This window comes from Contarinia nasturtii, unplaced genomic scaffold (genome assembly GCF_009176525.2).
Source record: "Contarinia nasturtii isolate CC-2019 unplaced genomic scaffold, AAFC_CNas_1.1 Cnas_scaffold_414, whole genome shotgun sequence".
Taxonomy (NCBI): domain Eukaryota; kingdom Metazoa; phylum Arthropoda; class Insecta; order Diptera; family Cecidomyiidae; genus Contarinia; species Contarinia nasturtii.
The window spans coordinates 5,192,768-5,220,292 of record NW_022197768.1 but is presented as its reverse complement, the minus strand read 5'-3'; the positions used below and the strand labels follow the sequence as shown (position 1 = coordinate 5,220,292).

Here is a 27,525-nt window from a genome sequence, read left to right as displayed (position 1 = left end):
TTCGTTGATATGGCATTGAATAATGTGCACGAAATCGAAAGAAAAAGAAAGTTAACAAAAAATTGTTGTTTTTCCCTTCTGGAGATGTTTATTATCTTGATAACAAATAAGAGTGTCTTGAAGGTGGAGCCAATATTGTTTATAAAATAAATGAGTCGCTTTTCGTGTGGAGGTCGTTCTGTGAAACATACGAACAAAAACAAAATTACTGCGTTAAAAAATAAAAAATAAAAATGTACCATGAAATAATCACAGCTGAGAAAAATCATAGCATTTGTTTTCTTTGAAATGCAAAGAATTCATTTGCATTCTCTTCAAATTAATAGTATAACATCAGTTTCATCAACACTCAAGCGATGATAAAACAGAGTGATAATTGTACCGATTTGTCTCTTTTATGTGTCAACAAACTATTATTATTATTATTATTTTATGGTAGCTAATTAGAGTGCAAATAGAAAATCGACACACAATTTGTTAATAGATAAATTGATTCATTGTATCAAAGGCTATTTTAAATGTTTGAAAATTTTAATATCATTAATTGAATCGGGTAGCTTTTTTTGCTTGAACATTTCAGGCAAGAAAACTATCATAACGGCCGATGAGGATGCAAAACCGCTGAATAGATAAGTTGGTAACATTTCCATCACGGTTATCTACGTTATAAATGAGATAAAATAAATCAATTAAATCTTACGGAGCGGTGTCAATGAATTCTTCATTTATTCATACCAGCAATGGTACAAGCGGCGCTAATAGCATTCCAATTCGTCCAATCATCGAGCAAAAACCTTAAAAACAAATAAATCAATCAACTCTCAATTTTTTACAAAATGGTTTATACCCATTATTCGATGTTTTAAAACTGTTGGCCATAATTCGTTTGTGTAAACATAAAGATAAGTAAATGCATGATTTACGAAGAGTTTTTCTTCAAAGAAGAGTATCAACAATATTGTCGGATTTCCGGCCATCGTCTGCTCATGTACTTCAACATTAGATATGTGAGCAAAAGACCAGGAATGCCACCAAATGAAACAACCATAAAATTTATATACTTATCACTTTGCATGGAAACCGAAATAATCGATACACCGTATGTTACAAAAACACAACAAATCCAAAGACATGCAAGTATAATTAGACATGTAAGCAAACTAAAACTCGAAATGATATCGATGAACGATCCGGAACTATCTGAATTTGTTGCTTCATCATCATTTTCGTTTTCACATTTCATTGCGACTATTTGATATGTCTCTGGTGAAACAGTTACACCATTCACTTTAGCCGCATGCTAGATCGTTTTGATGGTTCGATCATATTTTCGATTTGCCATTAACCATCGCAAACTTTCGGGCAGTATCCAGATATACGGGAATGTTACAAAACCAAAAGCACTTATTACACGAAGTAACCATTTGTAATCATGGAGATATGAAGCGATCAGTGCGGTGACAATTTGACCGAGCGGATAAAAAAAAAATAAGACAATTCACAAGAGTGCTGTATTCAGTTGTTGCATACTTCATTCCACAAATTAGCGCAGTTGGGTAAATGGCGCTAAAATCAGTAGAAAAGAATTAATAATAATAAGAAAAAACAAAATATGAATTTCTTATTCTTTTCGTAAAGATTTTTTTTTTAAATACCCATTAATACCGGCGTTCAACATTTCCAGAACCACAAATAAATTGTAGCTAAGGGAAAAACTTTTAAGCACTTTTACAACGGAGCTGACTAGTGTTGAAGAAATAAGTGCATATTTTCGTCCAATTCTAATGAAAAAAAAAAAACAAACATTCAATATGGACGAAAGTTCATTGTCATCAATATTCGCTTAATTTACCGGTCGCTAAGATATCCTATAATCGGCAAGAAGATAAGTCTTCCCACTGAACTAAAAGTTCCGACCATTGCGATTTCCCATCGATTTTCATCACAAAACAAATTAAACTATAGAAAAAAAACATATCGGCCCATTTAATATGAATAATATAAATGTAATTGTTGTGATTGAAAGAACCTCATTGACAATGGAAAGTTCATCAGTGCTGAATATCATCGATCCGTTGGCACAATTCGTAATGATCGAGCGATTGAATGAATTGACATCACAACTGCTGCCATTTGGGTCTTTATCATAAACGGTTCCATATCGATGACAACTATCCGGATGTCCATTTTTAAATGGTGTCGAGCATAATAACCAATCGGGTTGAAACGTTAATTTTTCTGATTGATCACATTCGCTTATTTTGCACCTAATTGAAAATAAATTAAAATCAATGGAATCGTTTACAGAGTCGAAGATGTAGAGTCCACTTTACATTAAATAGTTATAGATTTGAAATTTACCAAATGCACCACCGATGTCGTTAAGAATAAATTGGACATCATTTTTTTCTTCATTCACTTCTTTTCGTGGTGAGTTTGCCATTTTTTACTTGAAAAATGATTCAAATCTCGCTGAAGATTCAATAACTGACTACGAGTTGAGTTCACTTTAAAATTCAATTTATCATGAATTTGGATCATTTATTATTGTTTAAGTTTCAGATTAAATATGATTAATTCCATAAACGTTGATATCAAACGAATGATCCGTAGAACATAAAAAGTCTGTGCTGAAATGAATGAATGATATTTGGATGCGAAATCATTTGAGACTCGTGCTTTCTAACCTTTTCAATTTATACGATCTGGATTATAAACTTTTCCGTTTACACATCCTCCAATTCATTCATAAATGTCCTGCAATAAAATTATGATGACATTTGCTCATTTGAAATATGGGAATATTCCATCCAGATCAATTATAATCAAAATTATTTCCAAAAATATTTTATTTTCACCTTATTTTTATGCATTTTCAATTGAAAATCGATAGAAAAAAAAGAATATTGCAAATAAAATAGTTTAGTACGATTTAACCGACCGTACACCTTCAAATCAATTTCGAATAGCCCTTACGTAAATGTCATTAGACGCACTTTTCAATTCAGTTTTGTGATGAACGTCGCCATACTTTCTCATTTTGACAGCAAACGCATTCTATTTAGAATAGAGGTCTTTCATTGTAATTTTTTGTGTCTGGACTGACACCATACAAGAAAATTAATTTCTTCCCTTAAATTTGTTATTTGGCAACGGTATCAATATATAACAAAAGTTTTTCGTAGATAGGATACATCAATCAAAAAGACAGAGTCATTTTCAACTTTAAACATTTTATTTAGCTCGATATAGTGTAAGTAATCCATTCAAAATTTCTCTCTCTCTCCATTTTCATCTCTATCTCGCTCGCTCTAATTCTATCATCTATGTAACTGTGTATGTTCACGATACACGATTTGTGGTGTATTTGTGAATATATATATATTTAAAAAAAAGAATCTTATTTATGTCCGTGCACACGAAATTATTGGAGACATTTTGAAATAAAAAAGGCGTCTAGATATACATTGTCAATTTGTTTTCGATTTGTAAATTTTTCTTCTCGTTTGCTGTGCACATTCCATATTCAAATTGAGTTTTGTATGTTTAATGTAATCAAAGCCAAATGAATGCGATTATGAATAATTATGAAAAACTTGATTCGTCTGAATTGAAATTTCATTAATTTTATTTTCTTGTCATGTTTTCTATAAAAATTTGCATGTTATTGTGTGAAATATAGAAGGCAAGAGAGAAAATTCATTTTTGGTTATGTTTTCAAGTTCGTTTGATTGATTTTCATTTTATGTACTAAGTCTAATATGAATTTGTATACACTTTATTTTAAGGTGGATTCGCAGAACATTTTTTCAATATGGTGATAAATTTACGAGTGAAAACATTGGATTCACAGGATCATGAATTCTCGGTTGAAGATGACGTAAGTTTTTATTCATTCTGTTTATTTCTCGAATTTTCTATACACAAACAAAATACTCTTATATATAATGCCAAGCAAATGAACCAAAAACAACAAAAACGTTGAAAATTCTTTACACAAACTTCAAATATGATCATAAAAGAGTCGATTGACTAACAATTTTTGTGCAAATGTTTTCACACAAATAGATTACTGTTAGACAACTCAAAGAGCGTATTCATGAAAAGACCAATGTGGAAATTGATCTGCAACGGCTTATTTATTGTGGACGAGTCATGAACGATGATCATCCATTAAGCGATTACAGTGAGTTTTTATTACACGTATTTTTATTATCGTTATGACCCGTGTATTTACATCACACAAATGATTGATGGCAATTTGAACATTTCCTTCCTCTAGATGTTAATGGAAAGGTTATACATTTGGTTCAGCGTCCACCACCTGGTACAACGCGAGCCAGCAGCAGTAGTAATACAGAATCCGCTTCAACTGATCGTCATCGTAATACTGACGGTGGCCGAAATAATGTGCCATTCATCCATGTTTTGGATGGTACCGTCCTGGGCGCAATGGCAATTCCCATGAATACAAATAGTGGTGTAAGTAAATCAATCACAAATAAACGATTTTTCATGAATTCAACGGTTTTTCAATTTTTAAATTTTTTCCCATTCAAGACCACACAATCAATTACACATTCAATGAATCCATCATCAACATTGTGCATGAACAGAATCACTGTGGCTCGACACATGTTGAATTGTGTTAACAATATAGCCAATTACCTGGAAAATCCTGAACGGGTATGTGTCATTTGTAAAATTGGCCACATTTTGGTGGTTTCGTCACCCGTCGAATGAATAAATAAAATGGTGTCTGTTTTTTTGTGTGTTGCAGGGTTTAAATAATACTGACATGGACATTTTGGCCCAACAAACAATGGAATCGACAGTATTTGAAGTTGGCATATCAGCCGTAAGCGATCCTGATGTGCCGCAACAAGATGTTCAAAATGTTGTTCAACTATTCCAAGGAGCTGTTTCAGCTGCCTTCCAACAGGTAACAAATACAAGACATAAAGAGAAAAATATGAATTCTTTCAAAATCAACAATGTTATTTTCTTGCATTTAGAATGGTTTGCCAAATATAACAGTTGACTCTGTTAACGGAACCACGCAGGCAACAATTCCGTTAGTTTTCGGCGCAACTGCAGCGCCTGCTATTGAAATGAATGCAGCAACACTGGGTAATCCAACAGTCCGTGTTATTGGCGTTAGTCAAAATCCGAATGGCACAAATTCCCAATCAGCATCGTCGAGTAGTACATCGTCCAATTCAACAACGAGCTCCTCAAGTTCGACTTCCACCAATCAAACTCGATCATCTGATCAAAACACGAGTGATTCAAGCGATGAGGCTTCTTCAAATTCGTAAGCGACTTTTTCATATTTGAAAAAAGATAGCTTTTTTTACATTTGTCCTATGCTTACTTTCATTATTGTAGGCAACAAACAACTAGCCCACAAACATTAGCTGAAGTTGTTCAACAGATGCGTACAGTTCAAACGCGCCTTGAACCATTTATACAACAGTACTACGATATTTTACAAAATGAACCGACGTTTGAAGAAAATGTAGGATTTAAAACTATTGTGTTTTTTGTGAATAATCAAGAAATGGCTTTCCATAAACGATATATGATTCTTTTTCTTTCTTTTTTTTAGGATACAAGCGCACGCGAAAGTGCACAGCGTATCTTTGATCGTGTTTCTGAAGCTCTTCATTACTTTTCGCATGCTCAACATGCCATCAGTGATTTGATGTTAGATTTATCATCAAATACACCAAGACATCTATGTTGTCGCCCAATATTGGTCGAACAATCTGCTTTTGTTAGCTCTGGTTTCGCCATACCGAGCATGATTCATCATATACCACGCCGAACTGATGCAAATGGAAACAATAACACAAATAACAACAACAATAATAATACTAATAATAACAACAATAACAACGCTACGGCCAACAATAATGCTTCGCAAAATACAAATGATGGGGCTGCTGTAACCGAATCAACTGCAACACGTCGAACCAACGTATCCAGCGATACCATTTCGCAATCATTGCGCTCAGGTAGCAAATGATTTTTTTTTTTCAAATCAAACAGACAAGTGTCGGTTTGATTTTCTTCATTGTTTGATTTCGATTCGTTTTAATTTATTTTTACAGCTGCAACTCAATTTCCAGTGGCACGTTTGATTCAAGCCGTTATGGATTCGGTGCCTGCAAATGCAGATGTTCATGTTGAAATCAATCAAAATACACCCGTTGGATTTGAATCACAGATTGAGATTCAACCACAACAACAACAGTCAGCAAATTCAACAAGTTCAACAACGACAAACACCAATTCCGAAACAGGTAATTCAATTTTCATATCACGATGCTGGCATTCATTGAGCCTCTATAACAAATTAACATACTATTTTTTTCGGCTCCAGAAGGCAGCCAATTCAGAGTAACAACAGCTACGCATCCAACAACCTCAACTCAAACACGGTCTACTGCACGACCACATGCCACCACTGGTATACCAGTTGGTCAAATTCGAAATTTGCGACCAGCAATGCAACTCTCGTCATTCGACCGTTACTTACCGTGCAATAGTCATCATATTCACGAGCCAGAAAATCAGCAGCAACAACAACAGCAACAACAACGACAATCCCAGCAACAGTCGCAACAACAACCACAACCACGCGCCAATCGTATAAACATTCAACGCACACCACAAGTTCATATTCAACGTTCTGTTCCGAATTCGGTTCGATTTGCAAATTTCCTTAGCAATCACCTACAAAACCAATTGCAACAACGATCGACTGCAGCACCAGCAGCTGTGTCTAGTGCACCCACAACGCCTCTACAAACATCGGCACCATCAAATGCATCATTGTCATCAAATAGTTTGAACGATTCCCAATTGAATACAGTCATCCCAATATTTGGTTCGAATGAAATTCAATTGCAGATCCGCGATTTGGTCAATGTATCACCCACCCCAACAACATTGAATCGCATTCGAAGTGAACTGCGTGAATTTTTGATGGTGAAACTATCGTTAAACTCAAGTCCGAGCGAAGAAAATGTTGCACTGGTAATTAGATCAAAATATTCTCTCTCTCTCTCTTTCCTGTGTATTTGTAAAATTACAAATTTTATTTAATTTTCTTTTTTTGAAGGCGGTAAACCATGTGATTTCACTTTTGAATCAATTCTTTTTGATGTTGCCGGAATTGAGCATTCCCGACTATGATGCAAGAGCTTCAATTGAAAATTTAATGCGTCGAACATTGCCAGTTATGATCCGTTTAATTCGAGATGATGAATCAGTTGAGTTTGGTACTCAGATGCTGCATGAAATTTCCGAATTTTCGAAAAAATTCATTGTAATTTTGTTGCATTCAATTGGCCGCCCCAGTGCTCAAGACTATCTGAAAAATGTGGTCGAAGCCATCTTCACAAGTATATTTGCAAGCGCTGGTAATTTAATTAAATCTGATTTGTTAGTGTCCTTCGTTTTCAATCAATTGCATTTTTGTTCATCTATAGCAAATGAAGATACGTCACGGGTCGCCTTGCAGTGGTTACGGCGCCATATAAATGATGAAATTTTACGCCGATTCCAAGATATTCGATTGGATTCAATAGATGTGATTGAGTTTTTGGTCATTCGTCGACCGCCACCACCGACGCCAACAGATCAACGTCCAGGCGATTTAATGGAAACAGATGCCGATGATGAAACAAACAACGAAACAATGAACGCCGAAGCAAATGAACCAGCCGAAGATGTCGAACCATTGCCCACAATTACATTCGGTTCAGAAAGTTGGCACAGTAATTTTCCAGCTCCTTGGTTACCAATCATTACACGTGATATATCACGTCAACGACGGCAGGTACTTATTGAATCATACTCAAATTAATTAAACAATTTTCAATAAAATAACGTCTTTTTTTGTAAAAAAATAAATTTTCCGAATCCACAGAGCCCACAAAGACCATTCAGTGATGCATATCTTTCGGGAATGTCATCAAAACGTCGCAAATTAATAAACAACTCAAAACCAGCAGCAGCTGAGCCAAATAACATTTTGCCTCAATCAGTGCGTCACGTGTTGCAATCACGCATATCACATGGTTCGAGCGGTGCATCTACATCATCGGCATCCGTTGCAAGTACAGCAGCTTCAATAGACGATGCTATTTCCACAAATCAACACATTAACGAGCCATACGGATCATACGAAACGGCCATTTTAAGTCATGTTCAAAATCGAATTCGAACCGACACCAATTTCACGCCCGAACGTTTTCCAAACTGTTCCAAATGGATTAATAAAAATAAATAGGAATAATATAATGTCTGATTTAAGTCCGCTGACAAGAATAATCCACTTCAATAATGAAACTGACAACATTAGATGACAAATCTCACAACTATTACCAAATACTATTAAAACGATGAAAATTAACAAAAAAACAAAAAAAAAAAAAAAAAAAAAAAAAACAAATAAAAAAACGATAGCAACACCATTCCTTGGTGGTCGCTAACCTCATTCAGGCAGTGGCTTTATCAGCGGACGAAATTTAACTACTTTATCATATAAAATATTTATGATATAGAAATTTGTTTATCGTTTTAAATTCTTGTGAAAATTCGCAACAAATTATTAATTTGCAAATGCATAAAGCAAAAAAAGGGACAATTGATTGATTTATTTCGTTAACTTAATTCGAAAAAATAGAACATTTAAAATTTAAAACTAAAGATTAAGACCAACGAAATGTGAACCGCAACAAATTAAATGCAAAAATATTTAGCAACAATAAAACCGTCTTTCTTAGGTTGTATTTTTTTAAATTTTTCAGATTTTCATGCATCATTATTACTACCAACTATGAAATAATTGTACATATACGATAATTTGCATTTGGCCCACTCAGCGATTTATTTAAGTTTCAATACATTCAACAAGGAACAAGGACAAGAGAGAAAGAGAAAGAGAAAACTTTACCCATTTATTTGTTGATCGTAAATTTCGGTTCAATGTTGTTAAATATTAAAATATTGTAATTAATTTTCAACTAATTGTTCAGCGATACAACATAGTGATTATATGGGAATTCTTTCTAAAACGCAACTTAAAAACTCCTAACACAAGAAAAAATCGTTATCGACGTACTTGGTGCTTCCAAGTTTTCTTCATCGTGAGGTTGTACGTTTAAACATTTTGGACCAAATTGGGAACGATTGAAAAGCAGCTCCTCTTGGCAATGTTCTTGAGGATTTTTTGACTCGAAATATTAAAATTTTCACTTGGCTCGTGAAACGAATGGCTAACAAGTGCTATGTCACTGTAGAGAATTCAGTAGCAACAAAGTATTAGAGCAAAAATTGATTTTTTACTTCTATTGATAGCTGCTGTTCATCTGCAACTGAAGAATTTGTGGCACACACAACAACGTTGATTGAACAATTTTGAGCCAAAGTCTGAATAACGGTGATTGAATATGATTTTCTTTAGTTTTTGTTTTCATCCAATCCAATCCTCTTGCACGCAACACGAACCACCTGCATATGATCAGTTGCAGCATCAGCGTCATCAATATTAAATAAATAGTACAGCTTGATCTAAATTTACACTCTGTACATAAAATCTAATAATTACATTTCCGTTGAAAAGAATATTAATCAGTTTGTTTTGTTTTAATCTAGTTTCTATTTTTTTTAACATGAATTTTTATTTTTAATTATATATATTTCATTTGAAATGGTCTATGTAGCAGAAACGGCATCATTCGGTATTTGGTATTTCTGGTGGTTCCGATAGAACTAAGTGCTCATTTCGTTGAAGTGACGTATCAATATTGACCTGCGAAAATGTTTCATATATGTAGTTATCTGATTCTGGGCTTTTTGAAACCGAATTTGATTCCATTTCACCCAAAACAATTTCAGCTATTGATGGTGATGGTGATGTAGATGGCACGGATGTTTCTAAAAACTCTGTAGTTTGTGGTATAGATGATTTGAGGTCGGGTGACTCTAATACTGTCATATTTTCCAATTTATTATTTAGATTCACTGAACTGGAATCGGTGTCATTTACAGCATTTAATGGTTCTGTAGCTGGTTCGGTTGCTTTGTTCACGGTATTCGATTCAATCGAATCATTTGAACTTTCCACATGAGTAACAACGATGTCAACATTATTCTCGTCGGGATTTGGAGCAACGATTTCAGTTGTTGTTACTAACGTTTCTTTGATCGGCTCTTCACTTGTTGCAGATGCTGCATTTTTGAGTGAAGACAAAATCAAGGACGGCACATCACTAGCGGGTATCACATGTTTTTTATCGCTGTTAATCTGTGTCTCATCTCTCATATGTTCTGGCGTTTGTTCTGGCGATTTATGTAATATGGATGGTTCTGGATTTTGTTCATTAATATTGTCATTTTCTGGTGTTAATTCGGGAGTTAATTCGGGCGTCAATTCTGGCGTTAGCAATTCTTCATTTGGCGGAACGAAAACCGATTCAATAATTGGAAATTCTTCTTCTTTTGGAACGATACAATGTGCAATGCCCAACAATCGCGTTTCCTGAACTTCCATCAATGCGAATAACTTTGACAGTTCGTCCATGCACAGAATTGGATTTTCTAATTTTAAGTTTGAAAAAAAAAAAAAACAAACAAAAACAACAACAACAATATCATTTATTTGAACACATTGAACGTAAAAAGTGTCATGACACAAACCTTGTAGCAATATCTCCAATTTGTTGATAACTCCATGGCTATTGCAATGTGTTTTAGCAACAAGCTCCGGAGATATGTGTGTTATATGATTATTTGATAGATCAGCAAAGCATAAGCCAGGCAAACCATGAAAATCGCGCTCCAGTTTAGATATATTATTATATGAGCAATATAGTCTCTCCAATTTCGGAAGGAATGCCTATTAATTATCAACAAAATTAAGTAAAAAGATTATTGTAAAGAAGAAAAAACAAGATAAAACTTTTATACCATAGATGTGTCTTCCAGTGTCTGCAAATAGTTGTGTGAAATGTCCAATGATTCCAAATCATCTAAACCGATCAAATCGTTCTGGGATATCCATTTCAGTTTGTTATATGATAAATCGAGTGTCTTTAATCGATTCAGATTTAACGTAGCACCGTCCAATGTCTTCAAGAGATTGTGATCCAGACGCAATTCGATGAAATAAAGATCTTGATCAACGACATTCTCCAAGCGACCGCTCAATCTTTCGATATGATTGTGTGATAAATCGACCACTTGTAGTTCGGTCAAGCCACGAAATTCGTTCAGTGAAATTTCCTCAATGTGATTCCGTGAAAAGTTACAGATACGCATTTTTTTCAATGACAGCAACGAATTGTTCAGATTTCGAATAAAATTGTTGGCCAAATCAAGCTCTTGTAAATCCATTGTGTAGAGAAATTCATCGTTAGCTAAGTGATCAATTTTATTGTTGTGAGCCGACAATGTTTGAATATATGAAGCATTTTTAAATACACCATTTAAGCTTTTCAATTCGTTATCGGATACATACATTGCGTCTAAATACAAAAATTTCGTTAAATCTTGTGGTAGATTTTGCAATTTATTATGATGAGCAACCAATGATTTAAATGATGTTGATTTTATGGGCAATTCACCATCCAGAGTTTCCAAATTGTTTTCATTTAAAAATAAAACGTCCATGCATTCAATATCGCGTAATGTTCCATTTAAAGATGTTAAATTATTTCGGCCCAAATGTAAAAATCTCACCGTTTTTGGAATCGACTCTTTTTCGAGAAGCTTTAGGTTATTGTTGACCAAAATCAAATATCGAATTTCATTCAAATTTCGAAAATCATCGCTGAATATTGTTTTTATACGTCCATGTCCCAGATCCATCGTGACGATCTTTGGCATATGCGCAAATATGTGTCGCGGTATCTCTTCCAAATGATTATCGGATAAACTAAAGTAACCCAAATTGCTCAAATTTCGAAATGATGACTCTGGAAGTGTTCTAAAATTTAGAAAGAAAAAAGGACATTTTTTTAAAAAAATAAATTGATTAAACGTATACATTAATGCTGTTTAATTAAAACTAATATTATCTATAATGTATATTGCAAATCATTGCAATCGATTGAAACGCAAAAAGTGAGTCATGAATCATGACACTTCCTTAATTCTATTCAACGTGTTATTTTGCTTTATCAATCCATCGACATGTGTATCAAATTATTTGAGTAATAAAGTCAGCATCGGGTCGTTTACATTTAAATATTTTCAAGATCATAAAATAATTCTACTCATTGGCTAGTACCCAATAATGCAATTATTGTTCGGCGAATTATGGCATCAATTTGATTCGGAATACCTATTCCCAGAAAATTCAATTCCTAGAAATGTGAATTAATTTGTAAAATACTGTCTCTATATGACGTACATTTTAGATGATTGATACAAAAACAAAAGTATTCTTCATTTTTTCTCCCTCTTCACATAAACGTCTAATATTTGAATTAGTTTAAAATATTTGTAACGTCATACTTTCATTATTACGATTCTGAATGAAATAATCGAAAACTGGGCTACACATGTTTGTAGTGATGAAAATAGTAGAAAAAATCTACTATTAAAAAAAATGAAATATGGAAAAATGAATACACTGTTCGAAAGTGTGTATGTGTGTGTGTGTGTATTTGTACATAGCTGATAAGCGATAAAGAATAATCAATTATCTAGCACTGAGCTGAGAGCAATAATAACAAATTTGAATACAAAAAAAAAGTGTCGCCCGACAAGTCACCATTCTAGACGCCATTTGATTGCTTAGGTCACACACTCTCAGTCTACGGACACTACACATTGCTCGCAACCAGCATCCGTTTACAAATCTATCACATAAAACGGTACAACACATGCAATCGATTTGAAATCATTTTGAATTATCTCCTTTTGTTTTCTTTTGGATTCAATTAAGAAAATCTACATTGTTTATGTACAAAACTGAAGTGAGAGCGAAAAAAAACACGCACACACACACACAAATTAATTATAGGGAAACCAAATGCCACCACAGATCATATTCGATGAAGAATAAACAATTAATGTATTTAAGCAGCGGACAAGACTTGGCAAACTGAAAATATATAAACCATTCGCAGCAGGCATATGTAATTGATTTAATTCTTAAATGCATTGAATAAATAAACAACATGAATTGGTATGTAACAAATCAAAACGAAATTATTCACACATTCAGTGTGTACTCCTTTTTTTTCTCTTAGGTGTCACAGATGCAAAGTAAAGAGGACTCATTCAGTCGAAGGAAATAAACAATAGATTTTATTTTCTCGATATTTACTATTTAGTTTATTGGACACACGCAATTACGCGTATGATGTTTATTTGTCAAATAAACAGAGATCACGCTGTGTATGGGTGCTTGTTTGTCTGTGTTGTTTGCATGTTTTTGCATGAAGTCATGATTAAAGCTAAAGTCGCACACAATTTATATTTCATCACCGTGACTTTGTGGCGAAGGGATATTGCAACAGATCAAAATATTCAAAATTACAAACAAAACAATGTGTAATGAGCCGCAGAAACTAAGGATGGTCGCTTAATAGCAAAAAGCATAGAACCCCATTGAAATGGTTGGAAATTTAATTATTTCGGCAAAGAACGATTTCATCGCGCTGGTGCTGGTGGATGAAGGACACACAACCATAATCGAACATCCAATGCACAGTCAGCTGTCAATTGACTCATAATGAGAATATTGTTCGAAAATCAAACGTCAATAATAAATGAACTTGATAGTATGAAGAGATTTTTATATGAGCAAATATTCATATATCTGTATATCTATAACAGTATTGAATATTATCTCACTGTACATACGTAAAAGCAAAAGAGTTATAGGTGCGCTATCAATATGTAGTTTGAAATATTATATCGTACACATATATACATATTGATAGGTATATCGTATATAGATATATAAATATAATTTGTCACACGACCTATTTGATCTATGACCTCGTTGACAACAATTGATCCCCATTTAAGCTATGTACCATTAAAGAGACAGCGGTGTGCGTCTGTGGTTAATGTTCAATATACGTACATATTTGCGTTCGTGTGTGATGAAATAATATGTTCATTTGAACTGATTGTGCGAACGAATATTTGCACTGAATCAAATATAGATTTTTACTTGCTTTTTTCCCTCTTAATCAAGCATCTCATCAGACTGTAATTATTTTTATGCAAAAATTCATTGCAAACATAGTTCAAAAAAATATAAATATTTTCCAACAAACGTACATGGACGTTATTTTTTTGAATGTTAATTATTATTTTCATAAATAAATAAAAGCAGACATTTTATCAGACAACATATGTTCGTGTGTGAATGTATGTGTGTGTGTATTTCGTGTGGCGCCAAAATTTGTTACGCAAATAAAACTGACCACTTCTGGTCAACGAAACTTCATTGCATCGACAATGAATGAAAATGATTTAATTAACTAAGATGTGTGTCTCTGTGTGTGTGTTCAATTTTAAGCCTAGGTTTAAAATTGTTTTGATGTTGTTTTGTTTTTAATTTTTTTTTTTTATTTGCTTTTGTCATAGTTCAAATAACGCATTGTCATGACAGATGTGCAATTATATCAGAATTTATATATTGTAACATCAAATCCGTTTACATATTCATACCACAGGTTGTAATTGAATTGTAAAAACTATCGATAGTTTGTCTTGAATATGCACTTGCAGTGTGAACAACAATGCCTGTTCGCAAGAGTTTCTTCACTTAACCTTTTTTAGAAAACTGAAGTCAACCATAACATAGTTGCACATCATAGATGATAACACTTATCAAGTATTAATAATTCCAAGTATAAAGTTCAAAAGAGAATCAACACCAATAGCGACAGTAACAATAGCCAATGCGCACTAAGATTATATTAGCATAATCGTTTGGAAATGATGCTTGAAGTATTTATTGAATATATCGGACGATTTAAATGACAATAATGCTGCAAAAGAGAAAATGTGTGAAATTTATGTGTGGATTACCTTAAGTCATCGTAGTTGAGAAATAATTTTGTGATGTTCATATTCATATCCTTGAAATTCCTTGTCTCCAAATCATCAAGCTGTGACTTGGTGATCTTTAACCAGATATTATCTTTGTTGCTAAATTTATTTTGCAAAGAGTCAAATACTTGATTGAAGGAGGTCAATCCTTCGCATGTAACATGTATGGTGTTGTTGTATGTCTCATGGGGTGCGCACGAACAAGGCGAAATTTCCGGTCGCATGGAACAATGAAGGGATGCCACTTGAACCATCGACACCAGTGTGTACACCAATGATCCCATATTTCGTTAAATTCGATTTTTTTTCGTCGATTTTATAATTAAATAATTGTTATTCCGATTTCATGAAATCCGTTTTGTCGTTGCGTCGTGTTGTTCGTTAAAATTTGATATTTTTTTTAAGTCAATTTTAAATATTTTTTTTTAATCGATAGAATTTATTTTCGTTTTCATTCTGTATCAAGTATTTCACGAAAATTATGTTCTTTCAAAACACCAGATCTCTTTTTCGAACCAAATACGGTGATCTTCATTTAAATAACACACAAAATACAAATAATTCTCAAATGATAATAAAAAAAAAATTAAATAATCGTTTAAAACTTCATAAAAATTTAATTGAAAAAATAAAAACTTGTTTGACTTTATTTTTTTGGCTTTTTCTTGGAATTCTGCGCAATCTTTATTATCCGATCACACCAATTTGTATCGACATTTCTGACTGAGAATAGAAAAGCATCTAACAATTAACGGAGACTGACTAAAAAATCACTCAAATTAAATATTAAGTAAAAGAATTCTCCTTTGAATGTGTCTACATCACGACGTGTTCACGAACTGACTAAATATTGATACTGTATTTCCATTGGGATATAATACGAAGAGTGTGTAATACATACGACACATCGTACAGTACACACATACATTCGGTTCGGGCTCATCTGTAATAACGTTCGAGACGAAAAATATTTTCTTCTGGTTAAGGCGACAATAACAACAACAGCATTTGCAGTTACTAAATCAGTACATTACCACCACCAATAGCCGATAGTAAAAATCCCGTCTTAGAACTTTCCAATCATTTTTTTTTTTTTTCATATTTCGTTCGTTCGTACGTAACGAAGATAAGTGAAACCATTAGATCTGATGTGCTCTCTTCATGTAATAAACATAACCAAACTATAAAGAGGCACAGTCACACATGCAGGAACTGTATAGTTAGATACATTTGCACGATCTTCAATTGAAATAAAACATCCAGGGTTTTTCCAATGTTTGTTGTTGTCCATTTAATTATTTAAAGTTGTAGTCTTCCCCCCATTCTAGCCCCCATTGATGATGTTATATCATTAATTCGTTTCACTTATTTTCACGCACTGTTTTTTGAACTCATTAAAGAAGGAAATACAGATGATAAATATTTGCTAAAAAAAATTTGGGAAAAATGCGGAAAAAATGAGCCGAAATTGAAGAAAAGAGCATTGTAAATCAAAAATCCTACGCAACATGCCTACGTCAACAAACAATGAAAATTCGATTTAAATACAATTTCTTTTCCGATCCAATGTTGACTTGCGTTCACATGATTAATGACAAGAAGACATTATTTTTTTCTATTGCTGTGTTTCAATATTGTTTGCATCATGTTTTAATAATGTACCGTTATTTGCTTGAATCAATTTCATCGATACATAAAATAAAAATTTCTTCGTGTTTTATGAGCACAAACATTACGAGAACAATCAACATTATTCTTCTCACATTATATATGCAGCTTGAACGCATAGCGCCACATTGTCAATACATATAACGGTTTCAGAAAGAAGGATTCACAAGAACAAAGTATAGCATCCTTGGAATGTGAGCGCCAGCTATTCGCATTTTTTAATTTATAAAAAAAGCAGACATTTTTCAATTATAAAACAACAATGTGGCTTCTTTAAAAATAGATAGGTATATCATTGGAATGTATAAAATGAATCCGTTAATATGACATCAAAACATTTCTTCTATGAAGTCATTTTATTTTCTTTTTCGAATTGTGTTTGTTGATATCCCATTCGTTTGTTGATGAAAAACGAAAACGGGCAGTATTTAATATGCGCTTCGATGAAAAAATACAGAAAGAGAGAGAGAGGGAGCGAGAGCATGCAGCGAAATGAAGAACAATTTATGATGAGAAAAGTCTTGGAATATAGCGGGAGCAAAAACAGAGAGCATCATACAAATGAGTCAAGAGAAATAAAATTACAGTCCATCGACTCACCAAGAGGAAGATTGGCCAAGAAACAAATAATAAATACATTCAGTGTCACAAATATATGGCAACTTGACATGTTTAACCACATTATTGGATATTCACAAAAACTGTAAAATGAGAGTCATTATTATTATTATGCCAACTGAATGTCTCAGGCTAGGCGCCACTATCAATCTCTTTTGCGCAATATAATTTCTTTGCGTCTTCTTTCTTTCCTCCTCTTCGCTTATTGTACTATTTTGTTTCATTGAAATCCAAAAGTCCAAGTAGACAACAAAAAACTTGATGAGCAAATATTACAACAAAATAAATACATCATCAACAACGACAAGAACAAGAAGAAAAAAATCAACTGAGAAAAGACTCATTCAATTGGTCTTATTTATGAATTACTGAAACGATCTTTCACGAAACAAAAGGAAAAATGCAGTTTATCTTAATCATTTCAGCGAGGACAAATATAAACATTTAGTAAATCAAATTGTATCATTTTGTAGAGTCATAATTAAAATGCCAGCCACATTTCACCGGCAAGCGAAAAATGAATAAAATATACTCATTAATTTGTGCTGCGTACAAGAAAGGCCACATAGAAAAACTAATCTCTCTTTTTATCGTCTCTTTATATGTCGACGAAAACGATCACATTATTACGCATGGACCTCATGAAATCGACTAATGGACGTTAGAACAATTTATATGTATACAGAGTGTCATTTTTCTCGCATTGCATTGTGATGCAGAAGAAAACTTGATATATCGCCATAAATTTCAGAATGAATTTTCGTTTTCGAACAAAAAAAAAACACTGAATAATCAAGTCTTTTGACTAAATAGTTTTTAAAATTGTCCAAAATCTGCGAAAGTGTCTCGCGTCAAAGAGAGGACTTTTTTGCTATTAAAATCTCATTCTGTCTAGTGTAAATCCACTCAAGAGGTCTTGATGGGTAATTTTCTTGGTCAAAATTTATGCCTTCAACATTTCGTAATTGTCAGATTTCTAGAGGCGATGAAATATTGTTTCAAAATCTCATTCAACGTAGTGTTAAATTCTCGAATTCTGGCCAAAAAACCAACGAGAAATCCATATAATTTTTCAAAATCTATGAGGATGAAGCTCAAATCTAAAGTAATGAATTTTTTAATTTCTTCTGGTCACCTTAAGTTTTCACGACACAATATTATCTGTATATGTGTGAAAATTAACTGACCAATCTGTAGTTTTCTTCTCGAATCGAATAAAAAATATATTACCAAAAAAGAGCCAAACGGCGTAAATGAAGTTTGTAAAGGAGGAACGCGATGCACATTTAACTAGTAGAAGGACGCTGTTGTAGTATTTTTAATTCCTCTGGTAAATTCATTTACATTTTTCAAGAAAATAATAGTGAGTTTAAAAAGTTGAATATCAATTATGATAATCCGGCTTTTTCGTATAGCCGAGTACTATATGTAAATGTAAAAGATTCCGGATGATTTTTCGTTCTAATTTTTGTAAATTTTTCTATTTGTGAGGAAGACGTGGTTGTATTATTTAGCCATATTGGTGGCCATCAAGATTTAAAATTGTTTTCGGGTAGTTTATTTGTACCACGCATAACTCAAGCAAGGTATCAGCCATCAACTTGAAACCGATTGATATTGATTGAAGACAATGAATTTCTGTGTATTTTCGTGAATTTTTAGACGAAAGTCGATTTTTTCTTTTGCGATATGAGATTTTTTAAATCACCTCCAGAATTTTTTTTACGTTTATGCATATTCTGAAAACATGACTTTTTTTCTATTCACAAATATTTCATCGAGTAAAATAGAATAAGATAATTCGCTTGAAACTTTGTTTTCTTCTGTAAAAAAATTGAAATTTTGCATGTAACAGTGACATTGCTGGAGCCGTATTTAATTTGATATATGTTTACTACATCGGTTTTGACACTTGACTTGTCCGCGTCATTTTTTTACTCCAATAAAATGTTATTCAGGACTACTTAAAATGCAGATACGTTACTTTATTAAACGAATTGATTTATTTGTTTAATGATAAATTCATCGGTCGGCGATGTGTTCATAAGTAAGTATGAGATGAAAAATCATTCGGAAGTTTTAAGGAAATTGTCAATGACTTCGAGACAAAGGCATTGATAAACAATAAACATGTTACGTAGCAGATACATGCGATGCCGATGAGTGTTAAACCAAAGCTATCTAGAAACGTCTAATTCTAGCTATTTAAATGAATGCACGAGAATTTGTTGAGAGTAAAATTGTCTTTTTTGCTTACGTCTTTGGCGCCACATGGATCAAACAATATGCGATTTTATCAGCATCTTATCGAACGTTTGGATGCCAGACATAACGATAAAATGCCACAAAGGAATATTTTTAAATATTTTTCATATGGTTACCATCAATAAATAATATGATTTATGCCTATGGATAGAACAAGCAATTACTTAAGTTTGTTTGAATTTAAATTGAACTTTCATAGTGACGTTGAAGCAGCAATTCCAATTTAGTCATTTGACGTCATTTTCATGTGTTCGCCGGAATTTTAGTAAACAAAGCACTTCAGAATTATAACGTTAATTTGTTGCGGGCAAAAAAAATCACATTCCACAGCAAATGGTGTTTTTTTTTTCCTCGTTCTACGAACATTAAAAATCATTCAAAACAAATCTCTGATGAAAAGAGACACATAGACGAAGCACTTCGTTTTGAGTAAAATTTATTCCACAAAAAAAAATCCTCAAACTTAATCATAATTTAATAAATATATCTTATGGAAATTAACTGAGTCCATTTTCGCGCTTTGCATCAATATATTTGAAATAATATTATTTTGTTTTGGTTATTGACGCAATTTCGGTAGCGTTAACAAATTACAAGTAGTTGTTGTGAAACGTGCCTCACTTCTAAATAAAAATTGTTCGGTCTTTCTTTCGCAATCAAATGAAACATTTTATGAATTAAGTTAACAAAATTGCTTGAGTTGTATTTTAACAAATCGAAGACGTTTAGATATTTTAAATATTTATTCAAAAAAAAAAATGTTAGCGTTAATTCAAAAAAAAAAATGCAAATAATTTTGCAATTCGCTGCATAGAAAAGTGAAACATTATTTACAAAAGCAAGCCGTTGAAACCAAAAACGAGAAAAGGATTTTTTTTTATTCATTTTCCGCTAAACATTTATATGTACATGGCCATAGGCGAAAAAAGGAATTACATGACATACAGCTCCCATCTAAATTTAATTTTTTTTGTTTTGTTTCAAATGAAACTTCATAAACGGTAGTGTGACATTTTTCGAAAGGAGACGATTTTGTTTGATGGGATTTAAATGATTTCACGTAAATTTTGAACATGTTCTTATGAACATGTTCTCAGTTTTAATGAGAAAAAAAAACAAGAGAAATACAGCTGATGTAATTTCAAATTGTGACATGATTTTAGTATTTGAATAAAGTTGATGTGATGAGTGTCAGGTTTTGTTCTCCTTTTTTAGCCTAACTCTACGGAAATATGAAAATAAATTATTCAATCTTCTTTTTTTACGTACAATCCTATTTAAACTGAGATAAAACCTACTGGATCTCTTAATATCTATTGCGATACTTTGAAATTTTTAAGAAATAGACAAAATGTATAAAGGGCTTTTGCTTAATTTGTCGTACGTCTCCCGTTCATATTTTCACAGTATCACCCATCAAGTTGCATCGATTCGGTATTCTTGTTCTGTTCGCAATTTTTTATGACCATTTCGGCAAGTGCTTTTATTTTATCATTGGGCCTCTCATGCTTCATCAATTCTTTTAGTAGTTCTAGACCGTGCTCTTCTTCAACCAATTTGCAATACTTTGATGGATAAACCTGTGACAAACAGAAGAAGAAATGAAAAACAATTGTTAATATTGGATTTGCGAATTGAAGTAAATGGATTTTGTTTACGAACTTTTGTGAGATTTGCCAAAGCCCAGACTGCCCAATGTTGACATTCAGGTGTTTCATAGCAACGAACTAAACCTAGTATTGGTTCAAAACTTCTATAGTTGATGTTACGTTCCGTATTCAAATTCCATCGTTCGATTGCTTTTGACATTCGATTTAAGACCTCATCCCTGCTTGGTGTATCAATTGTCCAATCTAATGGACCATCGGATGCAATGTGCGCTAATACCCCGGCCGCATTATAGCTCACCTGTACAATTCGTAGATTCAAAAATTATAACATTTTGCAATGCACCGTGCAGGCACCATACGGCAATCGATGCCAAAACATACCTCAATTCCATCACTATCTGAGTCAAGTAGATTGGAGAAAACGGTTATGAATTCTGATTTCATTAAGCGATTTCGCAAATGCTTCACTTCAGCAACATTTCCCACCAGACCCATCATGTTCCGAAGGAGTTCTTCTTTGTCATTGAAACACTAAGCAAAATTTAAAATCGATTTTAATTGATTTGTTTGTTGTTGCCATTGCTTTTTAGATTAATAAAACACATACTTGCAAGCATTCCAGAAAGTATTCCATTCCTCGTCCATCAAGAAAACGTTCGCAATTAATAGCCGTTTCATCGGTCACATTCCACATTGTTGACCAAGCCACCTCCATAACGTCATCAAATACTTGACGTGTTAAACGGTCATATATTAAGGTTAACATGGTCTAAATTCAATGTTAAATATTGAAATGTATTAGAGTTTTCGGTGTTTATTTTAATTTATTATTTCAATCAATTTAATAATACTAACGCCAATCGCCCCGAGATCACCGAGAAATAGCTTCTGTTTTCCATCAACCAAACAAGCTAACGAATTAAGTAAGTAAATGGCTATTCTTTGAACGAATCCTTCTTGTTCTGTGTCCGAAACGGCATGCAGTAGAATTTTAACCAAACGCTCGTATTCAAATAACTTGGAAGAAACGAGAGAGAGAGAGACAAAGACAGTTCATATTTATTGATGTTGATTGATTGATTTTATTGATTGCAGTGGCATGAAAATAATGATGTAAACTTACGACGTCATTCGGAATTGAAAATTGGCAAAGTGTAAGGCAACCGTTTCGCATCATAGTCTACGTAAATAAAATTTAATATAATATTATAGAAAAGTTGGCCTTTGCTGACTGTGAAAATGGATATATTGAAACTAAGTTTGTGTAAAAATGTTGGTTTTCATAAATAAAAATGAAAAAAAAAAAACCATACAATGATTTTTAGATAGGATAGATGCGAAAGATCTCCGCAAGATCCAGATCCAAGCGTGCGTACGCTGCCGCATGATGCATACATATTTGGTGGTTCAATAAGTCTTTGGCCTGACAACCAGGTCGTGTCACTAATAAAAAATCTCTTTATTTTTTAAAAGTACCATCTGTCTCTAGACTACTGGAAAAATTTCAGACGAATCCGTTCACGGACCTATAAGTTACAGCGCTTGAAAGAGACCAACCTCTAGTTTTTATCGAAAAATGGAAAAAAAGGAATTCGATTTTTTAAATCAACAACAATTTTTGTAAGACAAATCTATCAGCAAAGCTTAAACTAAGCTTGGTGATATTGTTAAGAACTCTCTTCTATCTACTGGAGCTAGTAAGAAGTTCTATATTACTTTTGCATGTGGTAATACAGGCAACGGAAAACAACTACCCCAAAAATGTCTCTTTTTGAAGAAATGATTAAAAAAATCCAAGATCTTGCTTTGAGGGTCTGCAATATCCTAGTGAATAATCCAGAATAGATCCGAAGCATCACGTGGAACAGAACATTTCGATATATCAGTCCAACATTTGTGCAAGAAAACTTCACTTGAACGGAGGCTGCCGCATTTGTTCACAATGGTTTTGAATGGTAGTTTTATTGCGATGTTTTAAGCATTCTATGCACAAATAATGTAAATATTTTTGTTAATAATTAATTAGCAGTATCCTACAGAACCTATTCAATCCATTTTGGGATAAGGTATAGTCTACACGGTCATCAAAAACCGATATGTCCGCAAAAAGCCATATAATCCCTTTTTTTGTTCGAGCTCGCGTTTTGTGGGACCGTGTCTTCGAAAATATTGTTTTATCAACTGAAATAAGTTGGAACGGTGCCAAATGATTAATTTATGTCATTTTTAAATTTTTTGAATCAAAAAATTACTGTCTTGAGAGACAAAAAATATATTTCAAAATTTTCACAACCTGGTGTCTCTCAAAGCCAAACAGGTGATATTAATTTTCTATGACTTTGATAACGAATCGCTTTGTTATTTCCGATGTGGCTTGGTGGGACCTCTATCTATGCTCTGAGTGGAATAATAGTGCAATATAATTCCTTCCCTTCCGAATAAAGTAATAAAATATTGAAATAAGGTGTATTTTGAGGTTGGTCTCTTTCAAGCGCTGTAACTCATAGGTCCGTGAACGGACTCGTCTGAAGTTTTTCCAGTAGTCTGGAGACAGATGGTACTTGTACAAAATAAAGAGATATTTTATTCGTGACACGACCTGGTTGTCAGGCCAAAGACTTATTGAACCACCAAATATATAATACGCACGCAAATTCGTTATTCTTATTTCCCCTTCTTTGATTCGCATGCCATAGCATTAGGAGTAAGGAATGTATGTATCATGCGGCTACGTACGCACGCTTGGATCCGGATCTTGCGGAGATCTTACGGATCTATTCTATCCAAAAATCATTGTATGAAAAAACACAATATTGACATTGCTCAGTCCAACATTTTCTGTTCACCGTCCATAACATTTGCAGTGTCTAAAAATCAAGCGAAACAACTAACCTCGTCTGTTATATGAGTTGACATGCCATTCAACAAGGTACGTATTATGTGATTCTTAAATGGTGTACCATATTTGTGTTTATCTCTTCCTTTGATTATATAATAAAGTGTCGCACTGTAATGGAGGAAATAAACAGATAAATTACAGAAAAACCATCGATCTTTGTTTCAATTAATGACGATTAATTAAAAACATTACCTTCCAGATATTTGCATATGTTTAACGCGCAAATGTCTGTCCATTGCTGACAAAACTACTTCAAAAGCTCTATGAATTGATTTACAAGTTTCAAAACGCAGCAAATGATATAAATCGTTTAAAACCTGATACAGAAAAAAAACGACAAACATTATTATATCAATTTTTAATCAAACCCGAGTGGAAAAAAAGTGACTAAGTTACTATTGACTGTAAGTGACTAAAGTTAGCTATATTCATGAATTTTAAAATTTTGTATGGAAAACAATCGACTATAGTTACTCAGTCAGTCAGGCGATTATTTTGGGACGTTTCGACTATCGGGTGACTATGATTATTGTCAACTATAGTTAGCTGTTGCAATTAACCATAGCTTACTTTAATTGATTGAAGTTAACTAAATTTAACTAAGGTTGCTTGTTTTTACAGTCAATAGTCAGTCAGTTTGTCCCAAAATAGTCAGTCACTTTTTTTGTACACGGGAATGTTTCGTAGACACCAGAGGTTGTCGATCAGGGCTTCGAATTGTTTCGGGTCTGGCAGGATTCGCTCTGGGTGCCCGGATTTTATTCTTGGATATTTCGAGCGTTCGGTATCATTGGCGCCTACTAGACAACACACAATAGTTATCAAAATTCAATAAATTTACCTTTGTTAACATAATGGGGCGATCTCTGTAAACTGAGGCGGACGTTAAGATTTGCTCCTCATTTGCATCGCCAGAAATCTATAATTAATGGTGGTATATTATGAATGAGATTCGGAGATTTCATTGTATTTATTGGTTAACTACGATCAAAAATCTTACATGACGTGCTGGAATATCATGACGACGACAAGCTGAATGAGCTGTATTATAAAGACCTAAGAATTCCAATGGTCTGTTGGCTCGACTTACTAAACCCGGAATATCTGAACGCACTTGTTCTTTTGCTTCAAATTGAGCGACACCGTTTCCAGCCAAATTTGTTCCCGATATATCGAGATGTGTGAGGTGTGGCAAACTTTCAACAATTTCCGCCAATGTCTAAATAAAGCAATTTAATTAATCATTTGTTTTTTTTTTGTTCTTCAAAAATAATATTCCATTGCGAATTAAATAATTGTTTATCAATTTATTCACCTCATTGGGATTCTTGAATGTTCCATAGCTATTTGTATTGAAATAGCCTGTTGATATGTCAAGTTTTTGCAATGATTTCATTTTGCATATCGTTGGTAATTCGGTTTCCAATGGCCACACATTGAATAGGATAAGAGTTGTTAAATTTGGAAGATTGACTATCGCTTCCAATGTGAATTCGTTATGAAATGTGCATTGTGTCAAGTCCAAATAGCTAAGTTGTTGCAAATGGCTAAAATTTACAGTTGGCTGTAGCACAACACCAGTTAAAATAAGTTTTCTTATGTGTGGCAAGTCGAGTGTAAAGTCAAGCGGTGTCTTTTCATTTGGTTCGCATAATTTTAGCATATCAACATAACGACCGAGTTCCAAATATTCTAAATTTTGACCATGTTCGATTAATACTTTCCATGATTTATACGTAACCATGTCACAATACCACAGCGATAATGAAACCAAATCATGATTTAAAAGTATGGCCATTCCATCATCCGTAATTGAACAGTTTCGTAGAGCAATATGTTTTAACGGTGTCTTATGTTTATCACGGAAAATGTTTACAAATACGTCGTTTATATCTTCACTGCAGTCTTGGCGATATTTAAAAAATCTATCGAAATGCAAAGAAATGAGACGAGAAACGAGAAAAAACAACAACAACATATGATAAAATTCAAAGCCATAACATCGAGTTAATCAATGTGACAATATTGTATTATATATATATACCGTGAATAAATCAAATTCACTTTTCTTCATACATTGCGAAACAACAGATTAATACACAGCGATTGGATAGTTTAAAAGAGCGTCAAAATTTGAATAATTCATTTCGTATACATGGAGCTAGTGGTTTTTGGGTTAAGGTCACTCATCCATGTATATAACATCAATGATTTTTCCCAAAAACCAACGAAATGAATCCATTGTCAATATAAACCAAACACAAAACAAAATTTTCGATTTCTTCTTTATTTTTGATAATAAAATTAAATTCCGCATTAATTGTTGCGGAGAACAATTTTTTTTCCTCATCGTTTGACAGTTAAACTGCGATTGATAATGATTCCAAGCAAATTAATTGCACTCTCAACTGAAACCGATGGTATAATCTGTTGTACAAAATGTATGCGTAGAGAAAGATATGTTTAACACAAACCTATCACAAATTTCGTTCGGAATCACTATCTCCTCTCTAAGAGTGATTTCATTGCTAAACTCATTCTCCGTATAGAGCAAGTATAAATTTTTCGACAAACATTTGAAAACATTTTCGAGCAATGTTGGCAGGTCTTCGTCAAGAATTCCGTTTTCTTTAAGACTGACTTGTCCACTCATTGTTTTCAAAAATGTTTTGATAAATTTTTATTGTTGCTTCTTTGTTGTTGTTTCACTATCACGTTTTTTTTTCTTCTGCACTTTGTATGTGTTTTTGTTGCATGTACTTGTTTATCTGTCATCCAGCTGCTCGATCCGAATAAAAATCATGTTGCACAAATGAACAGTGGTTTTCCAACTAGAATTCAGGCCACTTTTTTTATTCCATTTTTTCAATTGATCAGAGTTGTTCGTTCTTTTTCTTTCTTTCTTTTTTGCCAATAAAATTCCCAGCTACCACCGAAACAATAAACTCAAAAGCGAATTGATAATAAACACAAACACTAAATTGATAGACACTCTGTATGTGATGAATGGCTATGAAGTAAATTTATTAAATGTTCGTGTGCTGCAATCAAATTTCTTAGATCATTTGCTATATACCACCATAGCAAAGTCGCACTTTTCACCAAATTTTATTCGTGAATTTTTTACATATTGCAAGTTTACGATACTTTTTAATTTTATAATCACAAACGATTCACGGTTAAAATGTTTTTTAACACAACATTCGATTCAATGCCAAAAAAAAAGTGATTGAAAACAAAAGATGAATATCAAAAGAAAATATTTATATTGAATCAATTGATGTTGACGGGGATCCCATCAAAATACCAGATGATTTGTCGCGCAAAATCGTTTTTATTCCAAGATAAATGGATGTTCTGCAAAAATTTTCGTAAATT

At 33.2% G+C, this 27,525-nt stretch overlaps 4 protein-coding genes across 5 annotated transcripts; 1 reads left to right on the top strand and 3 right to left on the bottom strand.

Annotated features, from left to right (window-relative positions):
• Positions 1–1,035: 1,035 nt before the first annotated feature.
• On the bottom strand, positions 1,036–2,443 carry LOC116338682 (solute carrier family 22 member 6-like). Its single transcript, XM_031764093.1, has 5 exons — positions 2,334–2,443; positions 2,030–2,267; positions 1,853–1,959; positions 1,656–1,781; positions 1,036–1,566 (listed from the first exon to the last, which is right to left on the bottom strand). Exons 1-5 carry the CDS (start codon positions 2,441–2,443, stop codon positions 1,431–1,433), a joined length of 717 nt encoding a protein of 238 aa, XP_031619953.1. The 3' UTR covers positions 1,036–1,430.
• A 631-nt stretch (positions 2,444–3,074) lies between these two features.
• Positions 3,075–8,457, top strand: LOC116338914 (large proline-rich protein BAG6). 2 transcript variants are annotated; one of them, XM_031764478.1, is made up of 14 exons: positions 3,075–3,253; positions 3,789–3,880; positions 4,069–4,186; positions 4,283–4,482; positions 4,561–4,686; positions 4,781–4,942; positions 5,016–5,314; positions 5,389–5,518; positions 5,609–6,017; positions 6,114–6,305; positions 6,392–7,041; positions 7,127–7,427; positions 7,497–7,846; positions 7,937–8,457. In XM_031764478.1, exons 2-14 carry the CDS (start codon positions 3,815–3,817, stop codon positions 8,297–8,299), a joined length of 3,366 nt encoding a protein of 1,121 aa, XP_031620338.1. In that variant the 5' UTR covers positions 3,075–3,253; positions 3,789–3,814; the 3' UTR covers positions 8,300–8,457. The 2 variants fall into 2 exon arrangements, with proteins under 2 accessions (XP_031620338.1, XP_031620337.1); XM_031764477.1 differs by having other exon boundaries at positions 3,076–3,253; positions 6,386–7,041.
• Positions 8,458–8,870: 413 nt separating this feature from the next.
• LOC116338915 (insulin-like growth factor-binding protein complex acid labile subunit) lies at positions 8,871–15,934 on the bottom strand. Its single transcript, XM_031764479.1, has 4 exons — positions 15,067–15,934; positions 10,981–11,998; positions 10,711–10,909; positions 8,871–10,611 (listed from the first exon to the last, which is right to left on the bottom strand). The coding sequence occupies exons 1-4, from the start codon at positions 15,369–15,371 to the stop codon at positions 9,746–9,748; spliced, it is 2,388 nt and encodes a 795-aa protein (XP_031620339.1). The 5' UTR covers positions 15,372–15,934; the 3' UTR covers positions 8,871–9,745.
• A 4,197-nt stretch (positions 15,935–20,131) lies between these two features.
• LOC116338509 (protein zer-1 homolog) lies at positions 20,132–27,483 on the bottom strand. The gene is made up of 12 exons (XM_031763826.1): positions 26,622–27,483; positions 25,463–26,072; positions 25,148–25,366; positions 24,989–25,066; positions 24,340–24,464; positions 24,141–24,255; positions 22,372–22,428; positions 22,104–22,265; positions 21,856–22,017; positions 21,630–21,779; positions 21,301–21,546; positions 20,132–21,218 (listed from the first exon to the last, which is right to left on the bottom strand). The coding sequence occupies exons 1-12, from the start codon at positions 26,798–26,800 to the stop codon at positions 21,048–21,050; spliced, it is 2,274 nt and encodes a 757-aa protein (XP_031619686.1). The 5' UTR covers positions 26,801–27,483; the 3' UTR covers positions 20,132–21,047.
• Positions 27,484–27,525: the final 42 nt, after the last annotated feature.